The 22,641-nt window shown below is 34.9% G+C and overlaps 1 protein-coding gene across 3 annotated transcripts in view; it reads right to left on the reverse strand.

Moving 5' to 3' along the window:
- Positions 1-22,641, reverse strand: part of HSD17B4 (hydroxysteroid 17-beta dehydrogenase 4) — an 89,257-nt gene that overhangs the window by 39,446 nt on the left and 27,170 nt on the right. For all 3 annotated transcript variants that reach the window (XM_003920667.3, XM_010339506.2, XM_010339502.3), the window contains exons 7-13: positions 21,777-21,861; positions 20,040-20,227; positions 10,278-10,369; positions 7,890-7,914; positions 6,227-6,355; positions 3,530-3,633; positions 570-806 (exon numbers count right to left, since the gene is read on the reverse strand). In XM_003920667.3, the coding sequence (XP_003920716.1) occupies positions 570-806; positions 3,530-3,633; positions 6,227-6,355; positions 7,890-7,914; positions 10,278-10,369; positions 20,040-20,227; positions 21,777-21,861 (860 nt within the window). The remainder of the gene's footprint in view (positions 1-569; positions 807-3,529; positions 3,634-6,226; positions 6,356-7,889; positions 7,915-10,277; positions 10,370-20,039; positions 20,228-21,776; positions 21,862-22,641) is intronic.

The raw sequence follows: 22,641 nt of genomic DNA on the forward strand, positions 1-22,641 counted from the left end.
GTGAGTGAACATACCCAAATCATGTCACTACTCAGCTCAGATTAACAAACGGCTTCCCATGTTCATCAGAGTATACACTGAGAGCTTTACAATTACTCCACAGCCTTCTCCTACCATTGCCCCCCCCCCTGACAGCTATGCTGGCCCCCTTACTGTTCCAAAAACAAACCAAATATGTGCTATTTGCTTTAACTATTCCTCCCTGGCTTGCTTCTTCGCCACTGTCATGAGGTGAGGATTGTCATATCCACTTTATAGATAAGGAAACTGAAGCCTAGAGATGGTACTTACCCTTGGTCAAATATCCAGTAAATAGCAGAGAGGAGATAAATAACATCATGCCAGGGTTATGGGACTACACATACTTGTTACTTTCTTCTTCTGCTGGCATTTTAAACTAACTCTCTGCTCTTTTATTCTTTAAAAGATATGCTAAATGTCTATTCTTAAACCACTATAAAGAATTATATAAATATATATACACACACTACACACATATATATAACATTTATAATTAGTATTTACAAAAATAGAAGAAAAGCAAAATAAAGGTTTCTTATTGGGCATACCTTTGCAAAGTTGATTGAAAGCCCAGGAATTTCTGCTAATCCTCCAGCCATTACAGATTTCTGACCTATGATAACTCCAAAGGTGGGCAAACAGGAGAAATCAGAACTTCCTTCATAAATAAATTTCAAATCTTTTGGATCCTTGACTGATGCTCCCACTCCAAGGGCGTACATAATAGCTTCCAGTTCCGTATAAGCAGAAGAAAATGAAGGGAGTTTCTGGCCAACAGCTCCAGCCTACAGGACAGTTGTAAAAAGTAATTTCTTTCATTGATATTTTTGTCAAATCCTTGAAATTTTAAATTTCCAAAACTAGTAACTCCTAACATACCTAGTTTTGCTTTTGAATAGATAGGAATAGAATGTCAGTGAATTTGATGGAGCATAATTATTGCAATTATTTTTGAATTTTTTGTTTGTTTTTTGTTTTGTTTGTTTGTTTGTTTTTGAGACGGAGTTTCGCTCTTGTTACCCAGGCTGGAGTGCAATGGCGCAATCTCGGCTCACCGCAACCTCCGCCTCCTGGGTTCAGGCAATTCTCCTGCCTCAGCCTCCTGAGTAGCTGGGATTACAGGCACGCACCACCATGCCCAGCTAATTTTTTGTATTTTTAGTAGAGGCGGGGTTTCACCATGTTGACCAGGATGGTCTCGATCTCTTGACCTTGTGATCCACCCGCCTCGGCCTCCCAAAGTGCTGGGATTACAGGCTTGAGCCACCACGCCCGGCTATTTTTGAATTTTTTAAATAAAAACTAATTAGATAATATGTAGAAAAGAATTTCATTTATAGATAACTTTTTTATTGCTTGCTTCTTGCTAACAGTATGCCTCATATTCAACTTTCCTGTCTCTAATTCAGCAACTATTAGCTACACAAAAATTTTAAAAAAAATGAATTTGTTACTAAAGATAGTAAATTGCTCATATAATCTAATGTATAAAATACACTGTAAACAGATGAGCAAAAAACATTACTTAATGCATGTAAATTTGACTGCCTCATAATGTTTTTAAGTAAAATAAAATTTAACTTGAATTTCCTTCCCAGTATATTCCCAGGAATATCCTTTGTCTGACTGGATGTTGTCTTTTTCTACTTAGCGATAATATGCATAGTTAATAAGTACATATTAGGTTATAAAAGAATAATGTCCAATTTTTCAATCACATTTATTCTAAATTAGAAGTTGGTAAACAAGGACTAAGAGTTAAAATGGTTTATACAGGTTGACTAAAAATAAGAAAAACAGAAAGAATATGTAATAGAAGCACTCTATGTAGCCCACAGAGCCTAAAATATTTATTACATGGCCCTTCCTTCATCAAAAAGGTTTGCCAACCCTTATTTTAAGCTAAAAATCACATTTATATATTGACCATATTCTCAGGATTAAAATCAGAATTTTAATTTTCTTTATTACTATGCCTACCATAGGTTACAAAACACCAGAATCTAATATGGCAAATTACTTACTTTTTCCTATTTATCCAGTGCAGTTTTTTTAAGAAAGGATACAAAGAGGAGACAGCAAATGGGCAAATTTCACAGGAGCTATAACCACAATTGTTCCCGAATTTCTGACACAATGGGAAGCATTTTACTTGTAGCCATGTTGAAATAGTTCTAAAATATTGTATTGATGCTTCCCTTAAGAGATATGACCCCAAAGGGCCACTAAAATAGATACCCTTTTCTAAAAAGTTAGAAAATGTTACTACTTAATGATAACACACACTAAAGTAGAATTATTGATGGTCAAAAAAAAAAAAAAAATGTCTCTAATTGTATTGAAAATGAAAAAGTTTAATATTTGAGCTTATGTTCACTCAAATTCTATTAGTAGTATATATTTTATATAAAGTTTTATCACTTATTTAGCAATAAATTAATAGCTTAGAAAATAATTTTTGCATGTGAAAAAAGTTTCAAAATTATTTACATTTCAAACAAAATTGCTGATTATAGGCATTTTCAACATAGAGTTATAAAGCCTTGTGTGTATTAGGTAAAGGGGTAAAAAAACATAGTGAAGATCAGGGAGCGTATAACCTTCAGAAGTCATGGTGTCATAGTCTCCCCTCCCACACACAAATTCCCACACAACTCAAAGCTACTTAAAAAGAGATAAAGAACTATGAACTTAAAATCAATTCATATCTATCCTCAAAGAGATAAGGAACTATGAACTATGGAAGGCAGACAGGCCTGACATCTAGATATCAGGACTAGTTATCAGTTTAGCCTCAAGCCATTTTTATCAACAGTTGAGGTAATCCCTTTCTTCTTCTTCCATCCAGTACCTCCCTGAGTCAATTTCCAAACAGCATTGCAGTGGGTAAAAATGAGGTTGGCTAACAACCATGCAGGCAGCTAACTTGATTCATTGCATTCCCCAAATGGAGCCTACCAAAAATTATATGCAAGTAAGGAGTATCCCTCTGAAAAGTTCATGATAAGCTTTCAGCAGTTTTGTTTCCAACCAGGGGAAGAAGCTGAGTGGGTTACCTCCATTCTTCAAGCCCCACTCGGCTACTAGGAAAATCCTTGGAAACTGATACCCAATTGCTCTGATCTCCTTTCCCATTAGGGAAAAGAAATGCATGGTATAGTCCAGAGAAATCTAAGACACGGAAAATGAGAAATTAAAAAGACAAAGTGCTCTGGACAATATTAGAATTCACCTTCAGCCATCTCTTCATGTGGCTCAACCGTCCTGAATTCTCTGTATGTTGAAATCAGGCTGTGTGTTATAAAGTCAATAATTAATGATTTCTGAATAAATCCTCTATTTTAAATTATCTCTGCCACTGCTTCTCTTCATTATTAAAAACTGAAAGAAAGTAACCGTAACCAAAAGAAGAAATAAAGCAGTGGGGGAGGAAGCAAGCAGGGAGGGAGGAAGGGGAAAAAAAAGACTTCAGAGAAGGCAAAAGCTTTAGGCTTTTCCCCCCACTTACAAATCCTGATGTTGCTGCAGATGTTGCATGACTAGTAGGATTTGATGAAATTCCTCCTTCTGAATCTATTTTACTTAGAACTTCAATTATACTGCCAGTTGATTCTAAAATTAAAAATGAAAAACAAAAAAATAAAGCTTTGTTAAAGATGTGACTAAGAGCTACAGTATGCTACGTAATTATTCCTGTAACATTCAGCAAACCTGCTACAGAGCCTCCACTGCTACTCACAGTTCTGAATGTCTGATGTCAGGCTATTGCAGGAAAAAACTGTGAAAGACTGAAATACGCCAAAAATAAATGGACATCCTCAGTGAAAAACAAGACATTGTCTAGCATATCCTTCCCTGGTTATCTGATTCTAAGGGGCTCTGAGCTGTCCAATGTCTTTAAGCTTTTTACAACCTGTAAAGAGGGATACTTGTCTATAGACATGCAATTTGTCTGGTAGAGAGATCACTGATTTCTCTTCTTAACTGATTTCCATTCTCCCCAGATGAAAGAATGCCAAGATTACCTCCTCACACCCACCCCCAGCTCCCTGTAATAGCTCTAAAGATAGTACCAAAAATTCTTCCAGAGAAAACTATCATCATAACCAATGACTCCAGACAGGGATCAAAAGCTGCTGTTTTGGGGGTCTAAAAGGTTAATAAAGGAGGCTCATGGGGCATCCACATATCCACAAGATATTCTGAAAGCCCTGGGACCTTTCTAACAAACCTTAAAGATATGAGCTTCCTTCTGAACTCAGACAAAACTATAACCAAGGCCAGGCGCAGTAGCTCACACCTGTAATTCCAACACTTTGGAAGGCCAAGGCAGGCAGATCACTTGAGGTCAGGAGTTCAAGACCAGCCTAGCCAACATGATGAAACCCTGTCTCTACTAAAAATACAAAAATTAACCAGGCGTGATGGCATATGCCTATAATCCCAGCTACTTGGAGATTGAGGTGGGAGAATCACTTGAACCCAAGGGGCAGAGGTTGTAGTGAGCTGAGATCACGCCACTGCACTCCAGCCTGGGAACAAGACTCCGTCTGAAAAAAAACATAAACATAAACTATACAGTCTGAGAAGACCAGAAATATCTGCCATTCCTGATGACACCAGTAGAGAGGTTTCTTGCCTATTAATCTTCCCCCTACCATCCCATTCATATTGCTACCTAGAGGGAAGGCTACTTAGCTGGAAGGCACCTTAGTACAGGCTAAAAGTACTCCTTTCAGAGATGAACAATTTGAATTACTTGTTGGCTCAAACACTGGCTGGCTAGTTTAGTTTTTCTGGGATTTCGTTCTATCATCTGTAAAATGTAAACACTAGAATAGACGCTCTGGAAAGTCAACTCTTACTGAAAAGATAATTTTTAAAAATTGTGCTTCAAATAGAGTTATCTTTTCATTTATAATTACTTATAATAATTCAATTAGTTCACTTTTTAATAAATCTAACACTTTTGAGGTAGAAATACTTTTTGAGATAGATATCAGAGGGAAGTTTTTACTATAATTCTTTCACTTGTTTTTATGGATAGGTGACTGTCATTCATAGAATAAATTTCTCAAATGTCTAAATATAAAATACAAAAATATTACCATTTATGACATAACAATCATGATATCATCTGATTGAGAATAAGCATAATGAAAATTTCACTGAGTATTCCAGTAGGTAAGAAAGTATCATTAAGGGGAAAAAAAAAAGAGAATAGTCATTTTTCAAATATGTTCTATCAAACTTTAAATATTATACTACGATGAGGAAAAAAAAGTTTTTCTATAAAATTACTCTGACTCATCTTTTCAGACAAGTATTTCAAATTTCATAAATTACATGCATATATGAGTTATGCTAGAAAAAAAAAACCTGACTTTTATTTGGTTATCTATTTCTGTGGCATGTCATAGGAGATTAAACAACTGAAGTTAATAAGCAATTATTGTCTCTTCTATGAGTTCAGTACTATGCTAACACCAAATATATACAAGAAGTAAACACAAGATACAGTCTCTGTCTCAAAGGAACTTACCAGGCAATTAAGAAATCACACATTCATGAAACAAAAGAAGTAGAGAGCAATTATAATTAGATGCTCAAGTAGTAGGAGTTCAGCTAACAGAAAGATCAATGTACCCTAGAATAACTGGGCAGGTTTTGTTGAACACTTGGGGCTTGAGTTTTTCTAAAGAAGCGCTAGGATTAGCAGAGGAGATAAAAGGTAGAAGTATGTTAGAAAAGCAAAGAAACAGTAGCGAAGATGAAGTGCTAAAACAAAGCCACATTTATGCACTAAACAGAAAAGAGCTAAGCCTAAATTCTAAAAAAGGCTGAAATAATCTTTTTGAAAAAGAAAGAAAAATATGGTAAGATTGAAAGCATATGGGTAGATAACGGACTTTGAAACCAACCATCAGCAAGGGTGTAAGTGCATTCAGCACAAATGAGAAAACATTCCATCCATCCCCTAATCACATGTAAATCAAAAAAACAGGATAATAACAATGCTGAAAAACTGACAGTGAGAATAACATAAATATCTTAAATGTGAAGAGTTCTAATACCTACTAGGGCAGAAAATATGCTACAGATGATTTAAGTGTCTTAGTACTACAGTTAACATAGAAGATAATTCCGTAAGAGAAGAAAATGCTTACTTCCTCTGTGAGGGCTAACTGACAGGGACTCTCTTTACCTTGGATACTCTGAGGCTTGCTGGCATTCTCAAAGTTACAGATCTTCTTCCAGTTAGCCTTCACTGCCTCAGGAGTCATTGGGTGATTCTTTTGTCTTACAATGGCTCCAAGCGTCCGCTCCCAGCGCACTGGTTATAGAGACAAAACTAACATACTGAGCATATAGTTGAGAGACAAAGTAAGATGCATAAGAACCCTTTCATTTTTTAACTTTAAGACAAAGAAGTTCAGAAAAAAAGGAATTCTAACTTCTAAAGAGTTTTACTATAAGCCTTAAAAAAATTTTTTCCTAACAACCCCATTAAGATAAGGTCAATTTAATGAAAAATTTGAGGCTGAAGGGAAAAATTTCTGACTATGCTAGACAGTACTAAAGGTAAAATGTTATAATGTATGTGAAAAAGTTTAATTATATAATAATCACATCAAAAGACTGACTTCATGACCACAGATTCCCCAAGTTAATATATGTCATTCTTGTTTATAAAACAAAGATAACAGAATAGAGCTTTGCTGAGTTAGCATACTGAAGCCTAACTGTAATAACAGGTCAAAGACTTCAGTTAACAAAAAATTAGTGTAACAGGTGGCCCCAAATAATTCTCCCTTTCCTTCTCTTTGCTCTACCTCTATTTCCACAAGAAGTCAGTAGAATGCACAGATTCATAAAAACCATTACTGCTGCATAAGGAGAATTTTTAACATCGCTTTCTCTTCAAAAACCAGAGGAATAAATAACTACTAATAACTGTATTTAAACATAATAGTCAAACAATGATGATTGTTAAACTGAAGATTTGTCTTTGGGAATAACAGAAATGCCTGCATCTATAACTTTTCTATTAATAAAGTACCGGATATAGTTTTTATTACAAAACCTTATATTCTTTTTTAAAATGGATATAAGACCCTCAAAAATGCTTGAAGAATATAAGCCACTTTAACAATTAAACAAAATGGCCATTCATGCTAAAAATATTATACTATTAGAGCAATGCCCTCCTGAGATAGCAACCTTTTAAATGATTCAATTAATTGGATTAATTTTGATACCCATAGCCAACTAAATATAAGTTTAGATACAGGAATTTTCACAACTTTTTGTAATTCCATAAAGCAATTCTCAAATTTGGAGTTCACAAGGTTTGAAAGACAAGGGAGGAGAAGGCAGAAGCCAAGTAAATTTACTATTGGGCTAAAGCAGAATAATTCCCATAGATCAGCTGCAATTTCTGTCCCAGAAAGTTGTCCAATGTGATTCCTCACTCCTCTTGATATCTCATGCTCCACGGAAGAAAATAATTACATGGGAAAATTGGAGAACTTGCCTGCTGCTCTGGAATAGGCTCAACCTGTCTTTTCCAAAACAGCTCTCCCTCCCACTCACTTCTCTGCTGAAACAGCAAGAACAAGCATGTGGGAAGTCAGAGACATGGGAGGATGAATATCAATATACATTGTCTGAAGGAATAGCCAGTTCTGAATAAGACAGGACAAGTCCTGAATAAGGACTGCCTACAGGAAGAATAGATAGGCTCTTGAAAGGGCCACAGGCCTATAGGACAGCTGCCATGTTCTGAAATACCTATTTTGCTAGAGCAATGTTTTAGGTTTAAAGATATGGAAATAATCTATGCAAATCAAAAACTGAGAGAGACTTACATTTTCCAATCCATCCTGCACCAACCTACAAAAAGAGGAGGAAAGCATTATACCATCTAATGTGAAATCATTAATACAATTTTTTTTAATTAAAAAAAGGCAGCACCATTACTAGGAGTATTAAAATTCAAGATGACTGTAGATGAGAATAATACAGCTCTATAAAAGTCCACTGGCCTCCATGACTTTGCACTGCTCACATTATCAGAGCACAAACATAAAACAACACAATGAAATAGAAATGCCTGTAACAGAAAAGAATGAATCTGATGTCAGAGACTAAGCCTTGACACAAACTTGTCTACTGACTACCCTGGGCAAATTACGTGACCTGCCTAAATCCAGGTTTCCTCAAATGTAAAATAAAAATGACAGTACATATTTCATGTGATTACCATGAAGCAAACAATATAAACAGTACACTGCCTTGATACAGTTACACTAGACAAATCAGCAGTGGTTTTGATAAAAGGCAAAATAACCATCACTTTTTTGCTGTATTTTGGAAATGAAGTAATAAGCTACAAGCTCCACTCAGGTACTAAAAACAACTACTCCAGGTGAGCCAAAAATATTTGTATCTGCCACTCTAGATACCGATCAGAACTTCAAAAAGTAGAAATTTACTTTCAAGGTTTAAGTCAGGATGCTATGCACATCTCACTGGATATTCTGCCAATCATGCATGCCAAATGTTTCTCACTAAAAACGTTCACAACATAATAAAAGAAAACAGCAACATACAAAACTTCATATGCAGCATGATCCTAATTGTCTATGTGTGTCTGAGTGTATAAAACGCCTATCTAGGCCAGGCATGGTAGTTCACGCCTGTCATCCTTGCACTCTGGGAGGCCAAGACAGGCAGATCATTTGAGGTCAGGAGTTTGAGACCAGTCTGACCAACATGGTGAAACTTCCATCTCTACTAAAAATACAGAAATTAGCCAGGCTTTGTGGTGGGTGCCTGTAATCCCAGCTCAGGAGGCTGAAGCAGAAGAATCACTTGAACCCAGGAGGCACAGGTTACAATGAACCAAGATTGTGCCACTGCACTTCAGCCTGGGAAACAGAGTGAGACTCCGTCTCAAAAAAATAATAAAAATAAAATATAAAATGCATATCTAATAAAAGACTGGAAGAAAATACATAAAAATATTAATAGTAGTTCTCTCTGGATAGTGATAATGTAGGCAATTTTTATTTTATTTTTTATATGTTCTTATATATTTGAAATTTTCACAAAAAGCACATATTCTTTTTGTTCACAAACTTAGTAATAAACATAATTGTAAAAGATAAATAGTTTTTAAAAATTCCTTAGTGAGGTAAAAGAAGGGCAGGCAAAATTTTGAATTACAGATGGCTTGATATTACTAAATTTTCCTCTTCTAGGAAACAAAGTTGTTAAGTTCTTTCTACCTCTAATGTGCCACGGTTCACATTCAATGGCTGTGATTAGGAAGGCAGAGGTGCATATCTCTGCTTAGACATATGTAGACTGGTTTTTTTTCCTTACTTTACCCATCAGTTTTTCATTCAAATGAAATAAGCTAATTATCCTTCACTTCAAATTGAGCCAGGTTTACAACAGGTTCTGTATACAACAGGTTCATTACTACCACAGAGAATTTTAAATGGGGCAGGGTCTAATATACAACAGTTTACGCTAGAAACAAGAGATCAAACTCAAATGAGTAACCAAAAAATACATCAATTGGCTTTAAAAGGTCTAAAAGAACTTTCACCAAACAAAATACAATGGATCTCACTACGTGATGGGATTATGTGTGGATTAATATTTTTATAATAAACATTTAAAACTGCAATTAAAAAAACAGAAAAGTTTATTTTTTACGTAAAAATAAATAATGTTATATTTATTGACCCATCACACAAGATGAAATTCCTGCTATATTAATAATTAAAATTGGCGGGTGAGTGCTATGTATTAGGCCCTACGCCAAGAGTTTAAAATATGGCTTGTAGTTGTCACAAAAAACCCCAAGAAAACTAAAGCTCAGGAAGGTCGAAGCAGCAATTCCCAGAGTAAGAATTCAAAATCTGGCATGTCTGACTCTAAACTCCAAGCTTCATCTTTCCACCTTATCATACATCTTCTTAAATAATGAAATAGCCCACATTTTGACTGAACACATCAAACCAGCCACATTTTCATTTAGTAGGAATATTACAAATGTAGAACAAAGTAAAACAGTAATTTATAAAGTTGCTATTACTTTTCAAAAAAAGGATATTAGTCAACACTTTTAATTATAACATAGACACAATACTTAAAAATATACAAGTGATGTCCACTGGTGCAGATTTTCACAAATGTGAGCAACTGGAGAAAACTAGTAAGGGAAAACAGGAAGATGCAAATACCTCAAACAAGCCACCATTCTCCTCACAGCTCTCGTGACAAAGCCAAAGGACAAGGGGTGCCACGTACTCTGGCTTCAGGGCTTCCAAGAGATCTGAAATAAAGAATATACACATATCTTATCAATCATTTTACTTTCTAATAACTTCTTGCTTATAAAATTATAGGTAATTCGGAGACCTTTAAAATAAGAAAAAAACCTTAGTATGTACGTAACTAATCTAATATTTAAGGCTTTGGGAAGAACTTTTTTGAATCTTAACTAAGCCATTTCTAAAGGGCTCTTAAGCTTCTAAAATTGTAAGTACGACATGCACCTTTCCAAGGTGAGTAACTTATTAATACTGTTCAGTCAAAGAAAAGTTAGAATTGCCCAGACAAAGATTGGTGAGTAAAACTGTATTTAACATGAGAATCTTGGGTACCATTCATTCCCAAAACTATTTTATTCTCACAGCTATTAACAAGAATCTAGAAAAACACAAAACAGCCTTGACCATTGTAATGGCAGATAACAATTGACAGTGCTGAATCCTAACCACTAGACCACCAAGGTAGGCAGATAATGATTGAAATGTACAGTGCAAACATCACTGATGAGTATACAAAGTATAAAAACTACTTTCCCGGCCGGGCGTGGTGGCTCAAGCCTGTAATCCCAGCATTTTGGGAGGCCGAGGTGGGTGGATCACGAGGTCAAGAGATTGAGACCATCCTGGTAAACATGGTGAAACCCCGTCTCTACTAAAAATACAAAACATTAGCTGGGCATGGTGGTGCGTGCCTGTATTCCCAGCTACTCAGGAGGTTGAGGCAGGAGAATTGCCTGAACCCAGGAGGCGGAGGTTGCAGTGAACCAAGATCGCGCCATTGCACTCCAGCCTGGATAACAAGAGTGAAACTCCATCTCAAAAAAACAAACAAACAAACAAACAAAAAAACTACTTTCCCATTACATACTTTACTTTTTTTTAACTTTTTAAAAATTAATATATAATAGTTATAAATATTTTGGGGGTACATGTGATATTTTGATACCTTATACAATGTGTAATGACCAAATCAAGGTAACTGGTATATCCATCAACTCAAACATTTATCTTGTCTTTGTGTTGAGAACACTACAAACCTTCTCTCCTAGCTATTTTGAAATATACAATAAATTATAGTTAACTATAATTTGTCTATTGTACTATCAAATACTAGAATTTATTCCTTCTATCTAACTTCACTTTGGTAGCCCTTAACCAACTTCTCTTTCCCATTGTACCCTTTCTGTGAGTAGGTTGGTGAAGCAGAAAGGTACTACATAAGGAACACAAAGACTTGGATTTTGGTACTGACCCTGCTGTGTAAGCAACTTAGGAACTTGAGCTCATCATTCAACTTCCCTGGGCCTGTATTTTCATCAGTAAGCTAGTAATTTAAATGCTTCCGCTTCCTATTCCACCAAGTTTTTCCAAGGCATAAATGAGATACAATTTGTATCTTATATATAACACCTTAAATACCATACAATTTTATCTGAAAGATCAAATAAATGCAAAAAGTGTGAAATGACAAAATTCAATTTTGTATTAATATGCTAAAGTAAAAAAGTTGGTATATATAGTCCCTGTAAACTAAAAAGCAGTTCCAAAAACTCTTCACTTTATAGCCTCTAAAAGCTCTCAAGTCACAAGCATTCCAGTGGCATGGTTTTTTAATTCTCATTATATGCATGGGAAGAAAACAAAGGAAAACTCCAATCATCTCAAATTACACAATAAAACAAATTATTAACTTATATACCCATTCATCTCAATACACAACATTCCTCTAATTTTCCATATATCCACTGGCAAAACTGAATGTAAAGGATATTTATGTATAAAGATTCAGATATTTGAGTTGCCTAACTTCAAACTGCATGCAAAATAAACACATCTAAAAATGCAACAAAGTAGTATCTATTATGTTAGGTGAGAAAAAAGAAAAGAACATAAGCCACATAGAAAAAAATGTGTCTGCCCTACAGTTTATTTTCTATTTTATCACTAACAATATAAGCAAATATTCTTGCTTCCCAGTTCATTCTCAAACTCCTAGGTTAGTCAGACAAAGATTTAATAGACATTAAACTCAATTTTATAAATGAAAACCAACCTCAAGAGAGTAAATAAAAGATCAGAGAAGTCCCATAACTATTAAAATATCAAGTTACATGAAATAAAAAACAGAAAGGTTTACTTACTCAACCCAATGTTTCTTCCACAATACTAGACGTCAGGATATCTAGCATTATAGTGAGCCAAGTACTCTGAAGAATACTTCTGTTTCCAGAAATGAGATTATTTTAAAGCATTACTGAGATAGAGAAAGTATCCTCCAATCAGAAAAAACAAAAAAAATAGAAGAGTCCCTAGTGCCATGCTGCAAGGAAGGGAGGGTTGCCCTGAGAATGACACGAATAACAATACTGACACCTAGGTACTCAGAGGTAGGCCAGCATCAAGATGGGGTCCAAACCTACTAAAGTGAACTTCAACTCTTAAGGAAAACTGAAGCAGACCAAAATTGGCTATGCCTCCTGGTAACCAGCAGTAGCAAAGACAGATTTTCTCTGAAGAAAACATTGTTGTTCTCACTCATAGGCAGATGTTGAACAATGAGAACACATGGACACAGGGAGGGGAGCATCACACACTGGGGTCTGCTGGGGGGAAACAGGGGAGGGACAGCAGGGGGTGGGGAGTTGGGGAGAGACAGCATAGGGAGAAAAGCCAGATATAGGTGAAGGGGAGGAAGACAGCAAATCACACTACCATGTGTGTACCTATGCAACTATCTTGCATGTTCTTCACATGTACCCCAAAACCTAAAATGCAATTAAAAAAAAAAAGAAAGAAAGAAAACACTGCCAATTCAGAACACAGAATAAGATCAGGTAAAGAGCTGATAATTAGAAATCACCAAGCAAAAAATGAAAGGAAGCCACTATGAGTAAAAGTTAAAAGAAACATCAGATTTGAACTACAGTGGAATAAAAATGTTGGAATTTAAAATATAATATAAAGAAAAGTGAACTATTGATTAGCATTTGTACCCTCCCTGACTCACAATTTTACTTCGAAGTACATATCCTAGAAAAATTCTTGTTCTTGTGATCCAGAACACATGTACAAAAATAAAAGCAAATTAATTAAAAAGCAACCCATATGTTCATTAATAAGAATTACATTCACATAATAGACTTGCAGCAATAAAATCAAATGAGCCACAGCTACATATAAATCTTAGAGCCCTAAAATTGCATGGAAAGACAAAGTGCAATTCCCAAAGTAAAAAAATGTTTAAATGACAATGTCAAAAAGATCAAAAACAAGAAAAACAAACAATAAAGTGTTTATCCATGTAATTCTGATTTTAAAAATTAAAAGTAAGGGAATGAATATTCTCTAAGCAATTACCTCTTGGGGAAGGAAATGGAGTGAGGTATAAAAGATAACAAAAATAGACACAAGTTACGGAAATGCTCCAGTTTGGGGGCTGCATAACAGCAAGTCATTAAGATGATTCCCAATGACCCCTGTGTCCTTTTTGTAGTCCTCTTTCACAGTGTCCCAAGGCTAGTCTGTGTCATCTACAGGACACAATAAAAGTGATGGTACATATCTTCTAAAATAGGTTATAAAAGACACTGCAGCTTCTGTCTTGGTGACTCTCTCCTTCAAATCGTTAGCTCTGGGGAAAGCCAGCTGCCATGTCAAGAGCAGTCCTATGGAAAAGTCCACATGGTGAGAAACTGAGGCCTCCTGACACCAGGTAGGAAGGAACGGAGGACTCTTGGCAACTGCCACGTGCATGAATGCGCTTGGAAGTAAATCATCCAAGCCAAGCTTTCAAATGACTAGAGTACCAGGAAACACCTTAACCAAAACCTCATTAAAGACCTAGAAGCAGAAGCTCCTAGCTAGGCCACTCTAAATTCCTGACCCCAGAAACTGAGTGAGACAATAAATGTTGGCTGTTTTAATCCACTAAGTTTTAGAGTAGTTTACTACACAGCAATAAATAACTAATAGAGCTTGGAAAGTTAGTTCCCGGATACTCATTATAGGGTTATATTTTATTTCATGTAAGAAACACGTTAAGTTATACATACTACTTTTCATGCATCAAGTATACTGCAAAGGGGAAATGAAATAGCAAAAATGTTTCCACACATTACTAATAATATCTGGTTCTTTAACAAATATTTCCTTTAACTGCCCATAAGGAAATATTTTAGAGGAAGAGAAGAAAAAGTTCTGATCAAAATAAATTTTCAGATATTCTAAACTATAAAAGAGTTAAGAAAAAAGCAGAATTAAAGTAACAGAATTTTAGGACTAGAAATAATAGTCCTAAAATTAAGAGTAATTTTAAAATGACCTACAACTCTCTTACTTTATGGAAAAGAAAACAGATCCAGAAGGAGTAAGTCTTTTGTCTAAAGTAGTCTTTACTTTCTAAACTTCTTTTACTAGAGCATGGTTGGCATACAGATTAAACATTTACCTAATGTCGTTAGTGGTCCAGAACTGTTCAAATAAATGGTAGCATACACCCAGAGGAAAACAAATTTAAAACCTAAAGTTTTAACATACTTTCTTGAAAATGTACTGCTTCCCAAAGAGTCTAGAACTCACAGCAAAAAGTGACTAAAGGCAGAAGTATAACAAAGGGATGACAAGCACGAATTCTAACTAGTGGTTTGTCTGTTGGTATGAAGCAGGAAGGTAGAAAGAGTTACAAAGTTAGATGCAAGTTACTGGCAATGTTCCAATTCTTGGGTTGAAAAGTGAGTTCAAGAAAATTCATTATATTTTTACGCTTTATTTCTTATCTATAACTTATACTGTTTTTTGTCTATAGAGTATTATACTTAAAAGGAAACAAATAAATTGTATGTCTTTCACATAATATGATTCTTTAACAAGAATTCCTTTGACACGAATATGAGAACATAAAGAGTTTTTAAAGAATAAGGGACTTTAAAAATGGCTCTGCTATCAAAGAAACAGGGGAAAAAATTAGATCTCAGGTCCAAATAGGTATTCTACCCTAAAGAAAACTGGTTAAACACAGCACTTAGCAAAGGCTGCAAAGTATTGCTATAGTATTACAAATCCCAAGTTCTAAAATGCTTGTTAGTTCAAATGTGGAAAATAAATGGTGCTGCAAGTATTTGTGTTCTACGAAGTAGTTATATTTAAAACAATTCCATCAATTATTTTGTACCATTTCACAGAGGCTACTTTTCAAATATTACGTAGATTTTCTTTTCAGAAATACATAAAAATCAGGAATACCAAAAACTAGAGTTCTCCATAGTCAACTATTATATATATTATATAAGTAAATAAACAAAGGTAGGCTCTCAATTATTCATTTAAAATTTTAACTTTTATATTTTTAAAGAAAGTTGAAAGACACACACTATCTCATTCCAAGACTTAGTATAAAACTAGAGTAATCAAAACATCATGATATTGCTAAAAGAACAGGCACACAGATCAATGGATTACAACAGAAAAATCCAGAAACAGGCCCAGGTGTAAGGGGTTGATTGATTTCCACAAAGGTGCAAAGGCAACACAAATCAAGAATGAGGAATAGTCTATGGAACAAAGGAAATAGTTTCTCGAACAAACAGCTTTTTCTCTTTTTAAGGCAGGGTCTCAGTCCATTACCAGGCTGGAGTACAGTGGTACTCCAATTCCTGGGCTCAAGCAATCCTTTCACCTCAGCCTTCCAAGTAGTTGTGACCACAGGCACAAACCACCCTGTCCAGCTGGACTTTATTTAAAAAGGGAAGATGAACTATTATGTGTTAAAGGAAACTTAAGAGATATAAAAAATGCCTGTGGACCTTGTTTGGATCCTTAAACGAACTCTAAAAATATCTCTTTCTAGATGACTAGAAAAATTTAATATGAATTTTGTAGTAGGTGATGTTAGCAAGTTACATTGTTTGGTTGTAATAATGGCACTGTGGTTATAATGTCTGTTAGAGATTCATTTCCAAGTGTTCATTAGGTGAAATATAATGTCTAGGATTTACTTCAAAATATTACAGAAGAAAAGGGAGAAGGTGACAAAAAAATAAAACAAAATTGGCTAAATGTTGACCCTTTGCTGCAACTGAATGATGAGTACAAATAGCTCTTAATTTTCTTTACTCTTATGTATATTGGAAAGCCACACAAAAAAAGTCTTTTTTGTTTGTTTGTTTGTTTTGTTTTTTCACAAAGAAATGACCACAAAAAGCATTTTATTTAACTAAATAAGGTAAAATGCAACCAGTAAGAGATACCTTGCATCATTAAATGGGAAAATGTTCATGATATAGGAAATAAAAAAATAATAACTAGACTTCCAGTTTGCACTCCAACATAAAAAGGGCTTGGAAGTTGTTACTTCCATCCTCAAACCAAGACAAAGCTTAACAAACTAAAAATCAACAACTCTGCTTATCGCCACCAGAGAATTCAGGTCTTGGAGCAAAGTACCACCGGGAAAACTGAAGACAAAGGCAAATTCAGAAAACCCAGCTTACTGAGAACAGCAGCTTCCAGAGCCCAAGCAGTTAGAACACTTAACAACAGTAACTGACAAATTACTAGAGGCTGAGTATAGACTTGTTTCATCTTAGGAAGGCCCAACCTTAGGGGGCACTCCAACACTTTCGTAAGTTTTACCTACAGAATTCCCCACTACACAGTGAAGATCAGAGAAAAATCCCTTCATGCTTTGGACAAGAAAAGGGGAAAGAACCATTTTGAAATATGCTCAGAGCATTCTGTTCTACTTAAGGCCTGCTCTCAAGAGAAACTACTTTGCCAGAGCATCCTCTGACCTAGGGGAAGAGTGATTAGACAATTGGAGCTTACCTAGCTTTCCCATCTCAAATAAGGAAAGGAAAAGAAAAAAAGGGGGAAAAAGGCTAAAAAAACTCTTCTGACGCTCCCAACCCAGGATTCTCACCCACTAAAAAAATGGAGATCTAATATTAAGAGTACAGAACACTTCCCCTCCATAACTAACCTTACCGCTCCATCAATCGGGCTCCAGAATAATAACAATCACAAGTGAGAGAGCTCTAAGACACAAACTCTATTTAACTAAGAGTTTCTAAGGAAAATCAAAGACAACAGAGTATTTAAAAAAAAAAAAAAAAAAAAAAAAAAGAACAGAGAGGAAACAGAAACGTCTGATACTCATAGCTATAGTAAATAATGAACACAGTCCTAACGAGATAAACATAAAACCTCACACTAAAGGCCTATTAATCTCATTTGCTATTATTACTCAATGTATTACTTTTGACTTTCAACAAAAAATTGCAAGCCATGCTAAAAGGCAAGAAAAAGCCTATGATTTTAGAGACAAACATTAGAACCAGATTCATATCTGGAGATTATCTGATAAAAAAATTTAAAATAACTATGATTACTGTGCTTAGGGCTCTAATGGGAAAAGCGGGTAATACACAAGAACAAATGGTTATTGTAAGCATAGAGATAAAACTCTAAAAAAGAAAGCTAAAATAAACTGCTAAAAATCAAAACCATTGTAAAAAAAAATAAGAATCAGAAAGAATCAGCTTGAAGACATGTCAATACAAACTTCCTGAACTGAAATGCAAAAAAAGAATGAGAAAAATGGAATAGAACATCTAAGAACTGTGGGACAATTGCAAAAGATATAACATGCATACAATGAGAACCCTAGAAAAAGAAAAAGATAAATAAGCAGAAGAAATATTTGAAGGAACGATGGCTGGGAATTTTCCAAATTAATAACAGACAGCAAACCACAGAAATCTCAGAAGACACCAGGCAGCATAAATATCAAAAATCTCCACCTAAACACATCATATGCAAACTGCAAAAAACCAAAGATAAGGAAAAAATCTTGGAAGAAACCAGAGGGAAGAAAACACCTTACTTACAGAGGAACAAAGTTAAGAATTATGTCAGGCTTCCTTTCTAAAACCATGTAACCAAGAGGAAAGTGATGTGACATAAAGGCATACCTCATTTTATTATATTCTACTTTATTGTGCTTTGCAAATATTGTATTTTTCACAAATTGAAGATTTGTGGCAACTATGCATCAAGGAAATCTATCAGCACCATTTTTCCAACAGCATGTGCTTACTTTATTTATCCATACTGGCATTTTTTAACAATAAAGTGTTTTTTAGTTAAGGCATATATATGGTTTAGATCTACACATAATGCTATTGCACATTTAATGAACTACAGTACTGTGTAAACGTAACTTTTATATGCACTGAGAAACCAAATAATTTGTGTGACTTGCTTTATTGTAATTTTAGCTTTATTGTGGTGATCTACAACCAAACCTGCAACATCTCCAAGATATGGCCATATATAGTGTTGAAAGAAAAAAGCCACCAAGCTAGAATTCTGTATCCAATGAACTTATCCTTCAAAAATAAAGATTAAAAGAATAGAAAGACAAGCCACAGACTGAAAAAAAAAATATTTGTAAAACATAGATCTCATAAAGGACTTGTTTCTAAAATATACAAACAACCCTTAAAATTCAAGATAACAAACAATCCAATTTTAAAATGAGTGAAAGATGTGAAGAGACATCTCAACAAAAGACAAATAAACGGCAAATAAGCATAGGAAAAAACGCTCAATACCATACATCACTACATAATTGCAAATTAAAGTAATAAGATATCACTGCATATCCATTTGAAAATCTAAAATCCAAAATGCTGAAGTAAAAAATGCCATCGAGGATGTAGAGCAACAAGAAGGCTCATTAATTGCTGGTGGGAATGCAAAATGATAAAACCATTTTGGAAGCTGGTTTGGCAATTTCTTACAAAGCTAAACGTAGTCTTATACCATCCAGCAATCACACTCCATGGTATTTACCCAAACAACTTAAAAACTTATGTCCACACAAAAACTTGCACATGAATGTTTATGGCAGCTTTATTAATAAATGCCAAAAAATGGAAGCAACTAAGGTTTCCCTCAATAGGTGTATGAATAAACAAATTGTAGTACAGTCATACTATGGAATGTTACTGAACAATAAAAAGAAAGGAGCTTCAATCCCTGAGAATTCAGGGAGAAAAAGGGGAGAGACAAACAGGTGAAGCACAGCGGATTTTTAGGACGGTAAAACTATTCCACGTGACACTGTAACAGTGGATACATAAGTTTACGCATTTGTGAAAACCCATACAATTGTATAACACAAAGGATGAATCCCAGTGTAAACAATAAACTTTAGCTTATCACAATGGATCCATACTGGTTCATCAGTTGTCATAAATACACCACTCTGACCAAAGATTAATAACATGGGAAACTATGGAAGGTAAAGTATGTAAGAATTCTCTGTACAATTTTTCTGTATATCTAGAACTGCTCTAAAAAATAATCTATTTTTAAAATAATTATTATGAAACAGGAAGAACATCATTACCCCATTCTGTAAAAAAAAAAATTATGAATATCTATACAGAGAAAAAGAACAAAAGTTTTTATCAATGTGGTAGAATTATGGGTCATTTTTTTTTCCTTTGTGCTTTTCTAAATTTTCCACAATGAATACAATTTACACATAAAGCTTTCAAAATTGAACAAAAATAATTTTTAAGTATTCAGAAAATTAAATACTTTTGCAAAGCTCACTCCACGTAGATTAGTAAGTAACACCACTGAAAAAATATAAGCTTGCTTTCTTACCTTGAGGCATAACTGTCTGAGTCATCCTTGATCCAGCATTAGGAGCAATGGTGTTACAATGAATGTTGCTTTTCCTGCCTTCTATTGCAAGAGTATTTGCAAGGCCCAGAAGACCCAACTTTGCAGCACTATAATTTGCCTGTCCAAAGTTGCCATATATTCCTGAAGCTGATGAAGTCATAATAATCCTAAAAAGAAAATCAATCTCTCAATATCATCTTTTCCATAGTTCGATAACATTGGAACTCTAACTCTGTTTTGGTACTACTAGACCTACCGAAAGCAACTATGTGTACTGTCATTAGCTTCTTACAATCATGATTCATGTATCTAAAATAATATTAATTTATAAGTAACCTCTCGAAATTCAACTACAAGATTTAACTGTTTCAAAAGGATTCTCTGGCCAGAACCAAATGATCTTACACTCACGCTAAATGTAAGAATGTATATTCACTATCTATCAAAATCAATAAATATTTACAACTATAAAATAACCTTGTAACATGTAAGTTAAAATGTTAGCAAGAAACATTGGATCAAACAGTTCTAATTTTTCAGTCCTCATCACTTTGCCTCTCTCCCTTTCTGAATAATATTAAATGCCTCATTAAAACAATGCCATCTCAAAATCTGACCCAACCTTACTCACTCTACTTAGGCTGAGTAAAATAAATCATATCATTTATTTTCAGAAACTGTCAGGATCAGCACAAACTAGAAATCTCCAGCAAAAACAGGCATCACAAGCAACTTGCTTGTATTAGGTATACATGAACCCTAAATTAACAGGAATGACCTCAACACTAGAGTGCAACAGAGGACATGGATTAAGAGTACTAACAGCAGGAGGCTGAGGCAGGAGAATTGCCTGAACCCAGGAGGCGGAGGTTGCGGTGAGCCGAGATCGCGCCATTGCACTCCAGCCTGGGTAACAAGAGCAAAACTCCGTCTCAAAAAAAAACAAAAAAACAAAAAAAAAGAGTACTAACAGGACCACAGTGAGTTACTTATCTACGAGCAGTCATGGGAGGCCCTACAATTCTTAAACAGTTTATAAAAACTAACTTATGTCTGACTAGCACGAGCCAGCAGGAAATAGCCATTCATCTCTCCCTAGTTGGGAAGATATGAAATAACATTCGAGTTACAGAATAAGCTACAGCCAAATCCTCAATGTGTGTACTACCTTCTAAAATGCCAGAAATTAAGGCAGGAAGATCACTTGGGCCCAAGTTTGAGACGTGTCTGGGAAACAAAATGAGACACCGCCTCTACCAAAAAATTAAATCATTAGTCAGGCATGGTAGCACACACCTATAGTCACAGCTACTTGAGAGGCGGAGGTGGGAGAATTGCTTAAACCCAGGAGATAAGACTGCAGTGAGGTAAAGTGAATGCTCATGCCACTGTACTCCAGCCTGGGCAAGAATGAAACCATGTCTCAAAATAAAATAAAATAAAATAAATTGCCAGAGAACAGCAAGAAAATCTTTAATAATAAAAAGAGGTAAAAAGTAAATACAAATCTGTCCAGCTCAGTCAATCTGTGACTAAATCATACCAATTTAATGAGGGTATGTGCCAAAATCATCTGTTAAAAGCATGTACATATCTAAAGATGTTTTCCTCAATGTCAAAAATCATTTCACAACACTACATGTAATCTTTCCCTGTACACAAGAACCCCCCTACACAACATCTTCAATCCCCCTTGACAACCACATGCAATTCTACCTTCCATATTTCTGTTTCTTCATGTGATCCCATGCCGCCCGTGTCACTTGGAATGAGCCCCGCAAATGAACTCTGTGGATTATATCTAAAACAATAAATTATTTTTAATAAATATTTTATTAAAATTAGATAGGCATGTCTGAAAATTAATAAGCAACGTATTTATACAACGATGTTCATTTTATACCTAATGTATATATAAAATCACCTACTGTCCCACCCCAATGAGTATTTTGCCTTTGTTCCAGTTACGCTACTAATCAACAGTTCACACCCAGACTTACGACAGCTTTCCTCATAACTTATAAAATAATTGTAATGCCTATAAACATCTAAATACTATTAGTTTATACCCCCGTTATATAAAAATGTGCTAATAGAAACATCTAAGATTTTTACGAAGATAATTGGCACTCAACACTAACATCAGTTAAAGCATGATAATAAACCACATCATTCATTAAAAAAATACTTAGAAAATATTCACTAGTTCCCTATTGTTACCATTTGCAAATGAGGGCATAAAGGAGAGGCCTGTTTTCTCAGATTTCCATCTAATGAACAGACCACTTACAAAACATTTAGATAGACAACTCTAGATTTTAATTGTCAAGTTGTTAAGCATTCTTACTAATTTTTGCTAAAACAAATATTTTCATGTGTACATTAGAAGAAGAATGTAAGAGTGAAAAGAGGAACTTAAAAAAAAAAAAGAAAGAAAGGTAGTCAGGAGTAGTGGGCTTAGTAGGATGAAATCAGAGAAGGAAATACCTCAGTCCCATCACAGCACCAAGAAAAGCACCAACATAGCCCCCTTGCCAGCAAAGCCTATCTTTCTCAGCTTCTTTTCTACTCCAGTTGTTAC

The sequence above is a fragment of the Saimiri boliviensis genome, chromosome 1 (genome assembly GCF_048565385.1).
Source record: "Saimiri boliviensis isolate mSaiBol1 chromosome 1, mSaiBol1.pri, whole genome shotgun sequence".
NCBI classification, from domain to species: domain Eukaryota; kingdom Metazoa; phylum Chordata; class Mammalia; order Primates; family Cebidae; genus Saimiri; species Saimiri boliviensis.